At 36.0% G+C, this 15,780-nt stretch overlaps 1 protein-coding gene across 1 annotated transcript in view; it reads left to right on the top strand.

The window, feature by feature from the left end:
- Positions 1-15,780, top strand: part of DNAJC1 (DnaJ heat shock protein family (Hsp40) member C1) — a 220,476-nt gene that overhangs the window by 83,745 nt on the left and 120,951 nt on the right. The window contains exon 7 of the mRNA XM_080811148.1: positions 4,926-5,016. Coding sequence (XP_080667274.1) covers positions 4,926-5,016 — 91 coding nt within the window. The remainder of the gene's footprint in view (positions 1-4,925; positions 5,017-15,780) is intronic.

Here is a 15,780-nt window from a genome sequence, read left to right as displayed (position 1 = left end):
ATATTTCCATCCACAGCCTATCCACAATTAGTCCCATGACCCCACCTAATCTCAAGAGGACAAGGAAATGTGGGGAAACAGAATGTTGTGGCGCCTGGGTGGCTCAGTGGGTTAAAGCCTCTGCCTTCAGCTCAGGTCATGATCTCAGGGTCCTGGGATCGAGCCCCGCATTGGGCTCTCTGCTCAGCAGGGAGCTTGCCTCCCCCTCTCTCTCTCTGCCTGCCTCTCTGCCTACTTGTGATTTCTGTCTGTCAAATAAATAAAATCTTAAAAAAAAAAAAAAAAAAACAGGGGCACCTGGGTGGCTCAGTGGGTTAAAGCCTCTGCCTTCGGCTCAGGTCATGATCCCAGGGTCCTGGGATCGAGCCCCGCATCGGGCTTTCTGCTCAGCAGGGAGCCTGCTTCCTCCTCTCTCTCTGCCTGCCTCTTTGCCTACTTGTGATCTCTGTCTGTCCAATAAATAAATAAAAATCTTAAAAATAAAAAAACAGAATGTTGGGTGAGCTTCATTCTCTCTTCCAGTAATTCATTCAACAAATATTGAGTGCTTATTATGTGCCAGGTGCTCCTCTAGGCCCTGGAAATACAAAAAAAAAAAAAGTTAAAACACAAAAATCTCTGTTCTCACATAGGTTATATTCCAAATTTTGGGTTATTCGGTTATTTTTACATATGCCTTATCATATAATCCCCATTTATCCTTACAAAGTACAACATATATAATCGTGGTCCAGTAAATAAGCATAAGTAAATATAACTTCTTTATGTCTTGTGCAAGAGCCATGCTCTACGATTACAAAGAACAGTCATAATATGCAAATTCTTGAAGTTGGCTCTAGTTCTACAATGTAGAATCAGTTCCCTGCTTCATATCTATGTAGACAAGCTTTGAGCCCTTAAAAATTTTTTCTTAAGTACTATGAGAGTTGCTTCTAAGGTAAAAACTTTTGCTCATGTTACATCCATAATGGTTATAATAGAAGCTACTTGAGGATTGGTCTGTTTGGAATCATGTAAATCCCATAGTTTTAATATAGTATTATAGAGCTAAACCTTGGCAGTCCAGAGTCCTGGTTGGTTAAATAAGCATTCATTCATTCATTCATGGAATACTTATTCAACTTCTACTATGTTTCAGGCAGTGTCCACAAAGATGGATAAGAAGTTTGTATATATAAGAAATTCTAATTTTTTGTGTGTATTTAAACTGGGGCTTATTCTGGACTCAAAATGAGACTTTGTTTTCTCTACTTGACAATTATATTGATGCGAATTAGCCATTCCTGAAGAATGGGAGGGGGGAAGTTTGAAAACAACTGCTCTTTTTTTCCCCCATTTTTTCCCATTTATTTATTCATTTATTTTTCATTTAAATTCAATTAATTAACATATAATGTATTATTTGTTTCAGGGGTACGGGTCTGTGATTCATTAGTCTTACGTAATACCCAGGGCTCATTACAACACATAATCTCCCCAGTGTCCATAACCCAGTTACCCCATCCCCCTAGCAAGAAACCTTTCTTCCCTCTGTTCCATTTCTAAGCATTTAAGTGTTCCTCATCCTTTTTCTTTTCTTCATGTCTTGTATTTTCAAACTGTAATTACAATGTACCTTCTCCAGAAAGGCTTACTTCTTTAAAAAACCTGTGACCTCAAATAGGTCTACTGCATTCAACATTCTGCATTGTTCCCGCCCTCCGTGTGTGCAGTTTGGTGTACCATACTTTAAGGTGCACTGACAAACTGGAAAGTGATCAAATGGTGAGGAAGCTTAAAACTATTTCTTAAAGGGAATGGAGATAAGAACATTAGAGATAACCTGATAACTCTCAACAATATCTTAAGGGTTATTATAGGAGAGAATGGTATAACATCATATAAGGTTCTTGGCCTAGAGCAAAATGTGAGTGAAACTAGGGAATGTGTTAAAACTCTTGGAATTAGGTAGAGTACGTTAAGGTGATTAGGTCCATAAGTGATCCTCAGATAAGTGTGATTTTGGATCAAATGGGTAATTTCAAAGAGGAATTTTAGTGGACTTTTGTGTTGTGGCAGGAAGAACCAGATTAGCAGAGAAATACTCAGATTTGGTAGGACCAGCAGGAAGAGGCTGCTATTACCTAATGAAAGATTTTTGCGTGGATGGGGTACAGGTAAAGAAAGTCATGAAAGCAAGGAGGTAACAGGAGTCTGCAGGAGGACTTTTGGTGACGTATGAAGCAAAAAAAACTGTGGTGCAGAGTAAGGTTTTTGGTAAAGGTTGAAGTTATAATCAAAATAGGTAACATATAGAAAGCCTGTGTGTTAGATGTTATTCTAAGTGTTTCCCGTCTTATCAGCGCTTTGGTCTTTACAATAGCCCTGTGATTATCCCCATTCCTGAATGAGATAATTCACCCAAAACTAAGTGTAGTAACTTGCTGAATGTTGTATAGGCTTTAAGATGGCAGAGCTGAGACCTTAATTCAGGTAGTCTGGCTCCCAATTCTGTCATCTTAATCACCGTATTTTATCTCACTATATGATACTGTGATGGTTGATTTCAACCTGCCTTCTTTCACATCTCATGAATAACTTATCTGTGCCCTTTTTTCTTGCATGCTGCCACCTTTCCTACTCCCTTCAAGGGCCCGGTGCCTTACCGACCTTTTCTTTTTCCTACTATTAAAAACTGCCTGCAAAGAAGCTTAATAACTCGTTTGTTTATTCACATCAAGCAATAAATGACTGATATGACTTAAGGAAAATAATAGTATTCCAGGGTTGAGTTTTTAGGGGTACAGGGAATGTAAAGGGGCCATAAATCCTTAACCCAAAGGTATATATGGTCTAGGAGGATAAGTATGTTGGATGCATGATTTTCTGTACCCTTCAAATGATATCATTGCTTTGCTGACTCAAGGCTTACGGAATCCTTGTGGTAGAAATGAGGTAGGAACATAAAAGTGAGAATAGGAGAATAAGAGCTAAATCTTTATTACATTGACCTGGTGATTTTGGAAATACCTATTATTTACCTAATTCACTGTCAGGTGGAAGAGTTCTGATATAACTCCAAAAGATATAGACTCTAAGAAAAGCTGTAACTCCTAGACAGTCATAGATGAAAAGAGAAAATTCCATTCTAGGGTTTAAGTGTTCATGTATTTCTATTTGAATCAAGATAGAGCCAAGAATTGATTTTGTTCCTTTATTTCCTTAAAAAATAAAACCCTCTCAAATGAGTCTATGATTTATCTGCCCTAGGGATCTTAAAATCTGGGAATGTTACCCTAGAGTTATCCTTGATACCTCTTTTTTTCTTATTCCACATCAATCATCAAGCCCTTTCACTTATTTCTTTACAAGATTTCTGATATATTTTGATCTAATTCAGTTCAATGAATATTGTGTACATGCTTTATGCCAGATACTGTGCTCTGGCCATACAAGTACCCCTCTCTCAAATTTCCCATTTTCTAGGAGAGAATATATAGCATGATATAAGCAATCCTAGAAGTGTGCTTAAATACAAAAGCAGGGGCGCCTGGGTGGCTCAGTGGGTTAAGCCACTGCCTTCGGCTCAGGTCATGATCTCAGGGTCCTGGGATCGAGTCCCGCATCAGGCTCTCTGCTCAGCAGGGAGCTTACTTCCCTCTCTCTCTCTCTCTGCCTGCCTCTCTGCCTACTTGTGATCTCTCTCTGTCAAATAAATAAATAAAATCTTTTAAAAAATAAAATAAAATAAATACAAAAGCAGTATGCAGTAGAGAATTACTCTGCCAGGGAAGGTCAGAAAAATTTGCAAAGGAGGTGATACTTGGGTAGAGTTTTCAAGGATGAATAGGAGTTCATCAGAATAATGGCAGGGCAGCAAAATATTCTAGTTAGAGGGCAAAGCATAGGCGAAGACGTTTTAAAAAACCACCATGTGGCCTGGCAGCTACAAGAATCTTGCTATATAATGGATGAAGTTTGAATCAAGAGGTAGTGGAAAATTACCTATTCTGTTTTTCTCTGTGTTGGGATCTTCATATGGCTAGAGCATCAACTTGTCTATCTCCATGCTTGTGATTATTGAGGCCCTACTCTTTTTTTATTACTCTGGTATAGTCTTACCTGGGTGCCACTCCTTGAGACTTTAGCCCTGTATTTTGACACCTAAGTATTTGTCCTCAATCCCCAACTTTCCATGATAGGAACTAATCTCTAAGTGTGGAGGAAGGAGGAATGACAACTTCACTTGTATCTATGTGATCATATAGGTTTCATAATCAGATTTTGAAAATCTTTTAAAGTTAAGGGACTAATGTAAAAATAGTGTTAGTACTTTGTTGGTCGCAGTAATATAATTTACTGTACCAAATAATTCAGTTTAACAAGTGTGTTTTTCTGCTTGTTGTCCATGCAGTGGCACAATATTGAGAAAATAAACAGTGGTGGAAGACAGGAAGCAGAATCCTCTCTTTCATAACTGAGAGAAAAGACTTTACTTAAATTTATACTTCTGGTGGTGCCTGGGTGGCTCAGTCATTTAAGCAGCTGCCTTCGGCTCAGGTCATGATCCCAGAGTCCTGGGATTGAGCCTCGTGTTGGGCTCCCTGCTAGGCAGAGAGCCTGATTCTCCCATCTCCCTCTATGCCACTCTGCCTATGTGTGCTGTCTCTCTCTCACTCACACACACTCTCTCTCTCTCTCTCTCTCTGTCAAATAAATAAATAAATCTTTAAAAAATTTCTATTTCTGCAATTACTGGCCTTAATAAATAAGCTAAGAGATAAAAATCATAAACATTTACTTAGTTTCTTCTGTTAATCATAAAATTTAAAAACAAAGGAAGATGCTTGTTAAATGAATATACTGCTTTAAAATGAAATCATGTGGAAAATAATGACAAAGCAAACTGATTTTCATGTCAATTTGTTTGTAACTTCTTTCTTAAGGATGCTGGGGAGTTTTATGCTAAATATAAAGAAACAAGATTGAAGAAAAAGGAAGATGCATTGACTAGAGCTGAACTTGAAACACTTCAAAGTGAGTTTTAAACATTGTCTTGTGTTAACAATATCATATGAAACTGATTTTTTAAATTTGGATTTTTCCCTTAAAATAGCAGTAACTAAATGTTCTGTGCTTTCTTTACCATCCTCTGAATAGAGTTACTTCTTTATTGTATGTGGAAAATACTATATTAGTAATTACTGAACCACCCATGGTTCAGTATCAGAGGAGAGAGAAAATCGGCATAGGGTCATAGAGTTTCTCAGATCTAGGAGGCATCCAAAATCCAGAAAGTCCAGAGAGTCCTGTCGCTGTCGTTGATAATCAGCACCAAGTATGTCCAGCTCATCACTCAGCTTGCTGTAAAACAGTAGTAAATGGGAAACCTGAAAATATTAAGGATTTTTGCTTTCAAAGTCTTTGTTTCATCAATCAATATATTGTTAAAACATGAAAACCCTTGACTAAATTATCAATATGTTGAAAAAAAGTCTTCTATTGAACATTAAAGGCAGTTTTTGCTGATTTTAGGAAAAGTTGAATATACAGTTAAAGAAGGCATTTCCCCAGCCCTGGTCTTCTGGTCTGATTTTGCCATATCTACATCTTCCCCACATATATACACCCTTCCCTTTACTTTGCTCTATTTTTATTCAGAGCATTTAACACTACTTGACATTAATTTATTTGTTAATTTACCATGTGGTTCTCCCAATAGAATGTAAGTTCTAGAAGGGTAGGGACTGTTTCGTTCACTGCTCTGTCTATCCAAATAACGTTAAACAGACCCTGCCATATAGTAGTAGGTCCACAGTAAATACTTGTTGACTGAATTTGTGGAGGTGAAATCTCTATTCTTTTAAAAATTCCAGTGTAAGTATTTGGGGTTCAGACTTCCTTTCCCTCTACCTCCATGTGTTCCGAAAGAAGTGCATGGTGTTGGGGCGCCTGGGTGGCCCAGTTGGTGAAGCATCTGCCTTCAGCTCAGGTCATGATCTTAGAATCCTGGGATTGAGCATCATAGAGTCACGCGTCCCGTGGAGTCTCCCTCTCCCTCTCCATCTCCCCTTCCCCTGCCCCTCCCCCTGCTTCTTCTCTCTCTCAAATAAATAAAATCTTTAAAATAAAAAGAAAAAATTTTTTAAAGAATTGTACAGTGTCATGATACCAATCTGGGCACAGGAAACAACACAACAATAATTAATAACTGGTCACCTCACATCTATAAATGCACACACTTGCACAGCACACATAGTGTTACAAAACAGCCCGAGTGCTTTTGCGGAGGGTGTACAGTAAAAGCTGTTCCTGCAGCCCATAGAAGTATAGTGGACCCTTGAACAAAGCAGGGGTTAGGAGCACTTATCCCCCTACACTGTCAAAAATCCATGTATTATTTTTAACTCCCCCCCAAACTGAACTACTAATAGCCTACCCTTGACCAGGAGTCTTACCGCGAACTCAATTGATTTAACACGTATTTTGTATGTTTTATATATTATATGCTGTATTCTTACAATAACATAAGCTAGAGAAGAAAAAATGTTAAGAAAAACATAAGGTACAGAAAATACTTTTATAGCACTGTATGGTATATACTGAAAATAGTCTGCATATAAGTGGGCCCACACAGTCCAAACCTGCATTATTTAGGAGTCAGCTGTAATTTAGCCGAAGCAAACTGGAAGAAAGCAGCTGTGGCATTAGAATACTTAATATATAGAAAAATGGTGATAACTATTTCCCCTCAGAAGGTCCTTGTTTTCTGCCTTTACCCTGGCACCAGACAATGGTATGAGGAGAGAGAAGAAGATTCACGTTCTCTCCAAACCCAAAGAGTACATTGACACTACCTAAAAGTGTGACTTTGAGTATTTTAGTTTCCTATGTATCAAAAAAACATGTTGGGCTAGATGATCCAGTATTATTTTTCTATTGCTGCTCTCACAAATGGCCACAAATTTAATGGCTTAAACAGAAATTTATTATCTCACAGTTGTGTAAGTCAGAAGTCCAGCATGGGTCTCACTGGGCTAAAACAAAGGTTCACCAAGTAGGGCTGCGCTCTTCTTCCAGCTTCTAGAGGTCCCCTGTATTCCTTGGCTCATAGCCTTCTTCCTCCATCTTCAAAGGCACATGTGTGATGTCTGACTTTTCTTCTGTAGTCACATCTTTCTCTCACAATAACTGGGAAAAGTTCTCTGTTTCTAAGGACTCATGTGATTAGATTGGCAAATTTGGATAATTCAGGATAATCTCCCATCTCAGTATGCTCAACGTTAATCACATCTGCAAAGTTTCTTTTGCCATATAAGGTAAAATATTGCCAGATTCCAGAAATAGAATGTGGGCATCTTTAAGGACCCATTTTTCTCCCTGTTATAATCCCTCGGGTGTCTGGGCAGCTTTAGAACAGGACAGTTTCTTTTTCATCTTTATGTCTGCAGCATTGACTATGGTGTCCTGGCAGATAATAAATGGCTGTATTAGATGAATATATGAATTAATGTAATTCAATAAATATTAATGAGCCCCTATCCTGTATACAACACTCTTTCAAGGAGCACATAATTCAAAAAGTTTCAACAGTTATAAATACTAAATAATATTCAGGGGTGCCTGGGTGGCTCAGTCAGTTCAGCATCCACCTCTTGGTTTCAGCTCAGGTCATGATCTCAGGGTCCTAGGGTAGAGCTCCAAGTTGGGCTCCACACTCAGCGGGGAGTCTGTTTCCCCTCTCCCTCTGCTCCTCCCCCTGCTTGCTCTCTCTCTCAAATAAATTAATAATAATAATTATATTCAAGTCAACTACATTATTTTTTAAAGCAGATTTCTGTTAAGAGGGAAGAGTTTAGGATGATAGAGGATTCCATATGAAGGTTGGGGAGGAGGGATGGAAAAATGATTATATTATTGTTATATTAAATCTAAGATTGAAACAGAAGCTTATGTTATAGCAATTGTTGTGATAGTTTTAAGTATATTGAGTAAATCAATAAGTGAAACTCTTAAGTATACTATTTATGTAATTGTTTTTAAGTATAATTATTACATAAAATTTTTCTAAGCTTTTTAAGACAAGTCAGAGGGGGAAATCACATTTATAAGAAAAGAGAAAAATATCAAGCTAACCCAAAATTTACCTGTAGAGTCAAGGTGAATATACATTTTATGGCTTTTGTAGACATAGCTTATCATTTTTATGTAGCTTTTGTAACAAACCACTTAATTGTTATAATTTTGGCATATGTATTAGAATTCTGTAATAATGGGTTAAGTATGTACACTGCAACTTAGAAAATAAGGGTTAAACATAAAATATTTATCACAATGTAAGATAATTTATCACAACGTAAAAATTCCTTTTAAAATTTGTGACCATTTTCACAAAATCACTCGAAGATTTTTGTTCGAAGCATTTGATAGAAATTTTCAAACAGATTAATAATTCTCACTTTGTTGTTATTGCCTAATAAAAAACATGATGATGCAAAGAAAAACATTTTCAAATACGTAAATACCTGAAAACTGTTTACCAGTACAAATATATAGTAATCTTTTAAAAAGTTTGAAAATTCATCACTAATTTATCAGTTATTAAAATTCAAAATGGAAAAAGTAAATACCAGAAAGCATATTAAAAATAATACTCATACCAGCCATGAGTAATAAGACTTCTAATACTCATGTTTTTTATATAAGTAGTGTATATTAGGGAAAGGTGATGGTATCAACATTAAAAACGTTAAAGAACAGTCACATTATTAATAATGTCAGAAACTGTCATGTATTTTTTAATGTAGTCTCTAAGGGTTTACATGCAAAGAATCTTTTAATTAATTTTGTTAACTTCATTACAGTGTTCTGTATTGTATACTTTAGAATTAATATATAAAGACCCCAAATCCCCCAGTGTGCATTTCATTTGCCCCTATCCTTCTTAATTTTAAAGACCATCATTGGAATACTGAGTTCATAATAACATTTCCATCTGCTTAATTGAGTAAATGCATCTCATGCAGATTAGTGGTAGCTATTTTATGCTGCCTGTTTTTCATGACCTAATTGTTAATCTGCCCTCAAGTCTATGTACTCCACCACTGAGATTGTGCGGTATCCTCAGAGGGGCTTACCAGAATATACACTGAGTAAGGTGTGGTGGTCTTATTAAAATGGTATATTAGAGGGGGAAATACAAAAAGGGTGATTTCTTAAAAATAAGTATCGTTGTTCTGGGAGTCTATGCAAAAAATGCGGTATCTATTTGGAAAAATTTGAAGCACTTATTTCTTTATTACAAATTTAATCAATTTTATGTTTTAGGTTTAAATAAGTTAATATTTATACATATGACTTTTTTTTTTAAAGATTTTATTTATTTATTTGACAGATACAGATCACAAGTAGGCAGAGAGGCAGGCAGAGAGAGAGAAAGAGGAGGAAGCAGGCTCCCTGGTGAGCAGAGAGCCCGATGTGGGGCTCGATCCCAGAACCCTGAGATCATGATCTGAGCTGAAGGCAGAGGCTTTAACCCACTGAGCCACCCAGGCGCCCCTAAATATGACTTTTTCATTGTTATACATTCTTTAATTATATGAGTTTCATTCTAAGTCAGTAGATATGAATTCTAAGTACTATAATAGCCCGTATCATGAATAGGAAAAAATGAGTTATAAAGAAACTGGTCGTAGGGCCACTTGCGTGGGTCAGTCAATTGAGTGTCTGCCTTCAGCTCAGGTGATGGTCTTAGGGTCCTGAGATGGAACCCCACATCCAGCTCCCTGCTCAGCAGGGAGTCTCTTTTTCCCCTCTCCGTCTGCGCCTCTGCCCAGCTTGTGCAGGGTAGGGTAGAGGGCGGTTCTCTCTCTCACTTTCTCTCTGTCTCAAATACATAAATAAAATCTTTTAAAAAGAAAGAAATTGGTTATAAAAGTGAAATTTTGAATAGATAAAATTGGGGGAAGAAGTAAAATTCAGTATTTCCCTTATCTTTTTCTCTGTACCTTGTATCATTTAAAACAAAACCAAAATCAGGTAATCAAAACTTTACTGTCAAGTACTTCTTTTCACCTGCAGAATAGCCCCAGACATTAATTACATTTTTTCTTCTCGTTTCTTGGACCCTGTTGCATACCCCAATGATGGACCTCAGTAGGGATGCCAAGGGAACAGTGAGAAGGTAGAGGACAGAATATGCCTTTCTGGGGTGGCAGGATGGGAAAACATTCACTGGAAGGAAGGAAGACTGGTTTTTAGGAAATACCCGGTTCATGAAGAAAGGAGAGGCTAGTGATGATTTTAAGTTGATTCAGGGGTTGGTGGTGAAAAGGACAAGGGAGAGAGGGCAGAGGTAGCCCCAATTTAGGTTAGATCATTATCCTGTGGCAAAATAATGTGCTCGTGGATGGGAAAATACTGAGACAACTTTTTTTTAATTCTTTTAAGATTTTATTTATTTGACAGAGAGAGACACAGCGAGAGAGGGAACCCAACCAGGAGGAGTGGGAGGGAGAAGCAGGGCTCCGGATGCAGGCCTGGATCCCAGGACTCTGGGATCCTGACCTGAGCCAAAGGCAGACACTTAATGACTAAGCCACCCAGGCGCCCCCTAACTGAGATAACTTACGAAAAAAACATGTACCAGTCACTGGCTCCAGTATAATTAGAAACATGACCGAATAGAAACCCTACCTTATGAGTCATATTATATAGTAAAACCTGATAGGAGTCCTACTCCCAAGAGTTTATGTGTAGGCAGAGAATATCTAAAGAATAGTGTTATTTCTTCAGTACTTTGCTCAGTAACAACAGAATTTTTTAAATCATATAGCTTAAATAAAAATTTCCAATTCTTTCAGGATTTCAAACCATAATCCTAGGTATCCTTAAGTATAATGCGATCTTAGTTTCCCACTGAAATGATTTTAAAAACTTTTTATCCAATTGAATATCTAAACATTTATGGCTTTAGATTAGTTAAATTTGAACTAAGATTTTAATTAATTAATTTACTTAATTTGGAACTAAAAATATACTTATTTAATATTATACTTTTTATAAAATAATATGTCCATTTATAAGCTTCATGCAGGCAAGTATTTTTGTTTGTCTTGTTTATGGCTATAATCCCAGAGCCTAGAACAATGCCAGGCTTGTGATAGGTACTAAGGAAATATATTTAACAGAGTATATCATCTTTATTTCCATATGTAATGAAATATGGTCCCATGTGGGTGCTGACACTGGAAATTTTATCCCAAGTCACAAGTCTCTGTTCATCTCATATTAGGATTTTTTCCTCTTTCTTCTTGATTGCTAAAATAAAACCACTGTATTATTTCTTTTTTTCTACTATTTTTCATTGTGTTAAAACGCATATAACAAAGTCTACCCTCTTGACCATTTTTAAGTATATAGTTCAGTTGGTATTAAATATATTCATAATGTTGTACAGCCATCACATTACAATGTCTTGTAAAGCTGAAACTTTGTATGCATTGAACACTGACTCCCCATTCTCACCTCCCTCCCAGCCCCAGGCAACCACCACTCTACTTTCTGTCTCTATGATTTTGACTACTCTAAGTGTCTCATGTAAGGCTGATCATACAATATTTGTCTTTTGTGACTGGCTCATTTCACTTAGCATAATGTCCTCAAGGTTCATCCATGTTATGGCATGTGTCAGAATTTCCTTCTCTTTTAAGACTAAATATTATACCATTGTATGTGTATACCACATTTTGCTTATCCATTTGAACATCTTTCAAGGGATACTTGGGTTGCTTTTATGTTTTAGCTATTGTGAATAATTCTGCTATGAACATGGGTATACAAAGAACTGTTTGAGTCCCTGGTTTCAGTTCTTTTGGTATATACACAGAAGTGGAATTACTGGATCATACTGTAATTCTGTTTTTAATTTTTTTTAAGTAGGCTCCATGACCAGTGTGGAGCCCAATGTGGGGCTCAAGCTCACAACCCTGAGATAGACATGAGCTGAGTTCAAGAGTCAGATGCTTAACCGACTGAGCCACCCAGGCACCCCAATTCTATTTCTAATTTTTTGAGAAACCAACATACTGTTTTCCATAACAGCTGTATCATTTTATGTTCCCACCAACAGTGCAAAATGGTTCCAGTTTCCTCACATCTTTGCCAACACTAATTTTCCGCGTTGTTTTTTAAATTGTAGCCATGCTGATGGGTGTTACTTTGGAGAAATGTCTATTCAACTCCTGTACTCAGTTTTTAATTGGATTATTTTTTGTTTTAGGAGTTCTCTATATATTCTGGATATTAGCCCTTATCAAATATATAATTTGCAAATATTTTCTCCCATTTTGTGGGTTGCCTTTTTTTCTCAGTTGACATTGTCTTTTGATGCACTGAATTTTTAAATTTTCCTTTAGTTTAATTTGTCGGTTTTCTCTTTTGTTGTCTATGCCTTTGTTGTCATATCAAAGAAATCATTGCCAAATCCAGTGTCATTTAGCTTTTGCCCTTTGTTCTTTTTTTTTTTTCAAAGAGTTTTATAGTTGGGGCGCCTGGGTGGCTCAGTGGGTTAAGCCTCTGCCTTCCGCTCAGGTCATGATCTCAGGGTCCTGGGATCGAGTCCCACATCGGGCTCTCTGCTCAGCAGGGAGCCTGCTTCCTTCTCTCTCTCTCTGCCTGCCTCTCTGCCTACTTGTGATCTCTCTCTGTCAAATAAATAAATAAAATCTTTAAAAAAAAAAAAAAAAAAAAAAAAAAAAAAAGAGTTTTATAGTTTAAGGTCTTACGTTTAGATCTTTGATCCATTTGGACTTCATTTCGTAGTGGGTAAGGGTCCAACTTCATTATTTTGCATGCGGTTATCTAGTTTTCCCAGCATCATTTGTTGAATTATTATTTTATTTAAATTTTTACTTTGAAATAATTATAAATTCATAGGAAGTTGCAAAAATAGCATAGAGAGGGTCCTATGTGTCTTCCTGAAAACCAAGAACTTGACATTAATACAAAATGTATATATAATTCTCTACCATTTTATCACAAGTGTGTGTTTATGTTACCACCATCCCATTCAGTCACTACCCCTTTATAATCGTACCCATATCCTCCCGCTCTCCTGTTATCCCTAATATCTGGCAACTACTAATTTATTTTTCATCTATCTAACTTTGTCATTTTGCCTATATGATTTAAAGAATATGATTTTGAGAATCATACACTATTCAACCTTTGAGATTGGCTTTTTTTTTCACTCAGTTGTTCCATGTATCAATAGTTCGTTCCTATTTATTCTGTGTATGGTTTTACCATAATTTGTTTGACCATTCACCAATTATAGAACAGCTTGGTTGTTTACAGTTTTTTACTGTTACAGATAAAGCTGCTGAATGGTCAGGTGTAAGTTTTTTTTTTGTGAACTTAGTCTTTATTTATCTGGGATATTTGCCCAGAAGGCAATTGCTGGGTCATAGGATAGGTTTATGTTTAGAGTTTTAAGAAACTGCCAGATTATTTTCCAGAGTGCCTGTATAACTTTTTGCATTTCTACTAGTAATGTCTGAGAGATCTAGTCTCTGTACCTTTTATCAGCACTTGGGATTCTCAGTGTTTTTTATTTTCTAATACATTCTAATACATTTGTGAGAGATCTCATCATGATCTTAATTTGCATTTCCTTAATGGCCAGTGATGTTGAAACACTCGTGTGCTGACTTGCCATCTGTGTGTCCTCTACAGTTTATGCCTTTGGCCTATTTTTGAATTGGATTTTTTTTTTCAATGTTGAGTTTGAGAGTCCTTTATATAATCTAGATATGATTTCTTTTTCAGATAGGTGGTTTATAAATATTTTCTTCCAATCTGTAGCTTTTCATCTTCTTAATAGTCATTTACAGAACAAAAACTTTTAATTATGATGAAGTCCAATTTATTGTTGCTATTTTTTAGATGATGCTTTTTATGTTATTTAAAAAAACTCTTCCCAAGCCCTATTCTAAATATTTTCACCCTTATTTTCTTCTAAAAAGTTTAATTTTAAGTTTTACATTTAAATCTATGATCCATTTTGATCTAATTTTCTATAAGGTGTGAGGTTTAGGTTTAAGCTTATTTTTTTGCTTATGAATGTATAGCCAGTTTTGCCAACTGTTTTTTTAAATTATTCTTCAAAAAGTGAATTGCAAAAAAAAAAAACAAAAAAACAAAAAGTGAATTGCTTTTGCACCTTTTGTCAAAAATCACTTGCCCTTGCTTCCATGGGGTTCTTTCTTTCTTTTTTTTTTTTTTTTTTTAAGATTTTATTTATTTATTTGTCAGAGAGAGTGAGCACAGGCAGACAGAGAGGCAGGCAGAGGCAGAGGGAGAAGCAGGCTCCCTGCTGAGCAAGTAGCCTGATGTGGGACTCGATCCCAGGATGCTGGGATCATGACCTGAGCCGAAGGCAGCCGCTTAATCAACTGAGCCACCCAGGTGTCCCACATGGGGTTCTAAGTTCTTCATTCTTCATTCTTCATTCAGAAATGTCTACATTTCTCTTCCTCTGCCAATATGACAGTCTTGATTATTGTGGCTCTACAGTTAAGTCTTAAAGTCAGGTAGAGTGATTCTTTCCACTTTCCTATCCTTTTTCAACATGTTTTAGCTCTTCTAGTTCCTTTGCTTTATATATAAATTTGAGAATAATCTTGTGCATATCTACCAAAAATCTTGTTGAAATTTCGATAGGAATTATGTTAAACTTGTATGTCAGTTTGGAGAGAATTAATATTTACTAATGGAGTCCTTTGATCTATGAACACAGTCTGTCTCTTCATCTGTATATATCTTCTTTGATCTCTTTCTTTGGTGTTTTGTAGTTTTTAGCATACAGATCCTGTACATATCTTGTTAGATATATATCTAAGTGTTTCTCTTCTTATTTTGAGTGATTTTACATGGTATCGGGTTTTTAATTTCAATTTCCATATGTTCACTGCAAATAAAGAAATGCAGTTGGTTTTTATATGTAGGTATGTATCTTGTAATCTTGCTAGATTTACTTGTTAAATACAAGAGTTTTTATGAGATTCCTTGAATTTTCTATGTGAATAATCATGTCATGTGACAATAGGGTAGTTTTTTTCTCTTCCTTTTCAACCTATATGCATTTTATTACGTTTTCATTTCTTATTTTGCTAGCTATACCTTCCAGAACTATGTTACCAAGAGTGGTGAGAGAGGAAGGACATCCTTCCTTTGTTTTCAACCTTGTGTGGAAAGCATTTAGCACTTTACCATGAAATACGTAAACTACAGGTGTTTTTTGTTAGATGCTCTATATAAAGTTGAGGAAATCTCACTCTGTTCCTAGTTTTCTAAGTTTTTTATCATGACTAGGTGTTGAATTTTGTTAATTTTTTGTATCAATTAATATCATGTGTTATTTCTTTGCTTATTAATTTGGTGGATTATATTGATTGAATTTTGAATATTGAACTAGATTTACATCTCTGCAGTAAGTACCCTGTAGCCATAGTGTGTAATTCTTTTTATATATTGCTAAATTCTATTTGCTGATATTTTGCTAAAGATTTTTGTACCTATATGAGAGATATTGGTCTCTAGTTTTCCCTTTTTGTACTGTCTTTGTATGATTTTGGTATTAGAGTAGTACTAACATCATATAAGGGATTAGGAAGCATTCTCCCTTCTATTTTCTGAAAGAGACTGTGTTGAATTGGTGTTAATTTTGTAAACATTTGATAGAATTCTCTGATGGGACCATTTAAGACTGGATATTTCTATTTTAGGAGTTTTTAAATTATG

The sequence above is a fragment of the Martes martes genome (genome assembly GCF_963455335.1).
Source record: "Martes martes genome assembly, chromosome: 8".
Taxonomy (NCBI): domain Eukaryota; kingdom Metazoa; phylum Chordata; class Mammalia; order Carnivora; family Mustelidae; genus Martes; species Martes martes.
The sequence above is the reverse complement of the archived record's forward strand: the minus strand, read 5'-3'. Positions and strand labels throughout refer to the sequence as shown.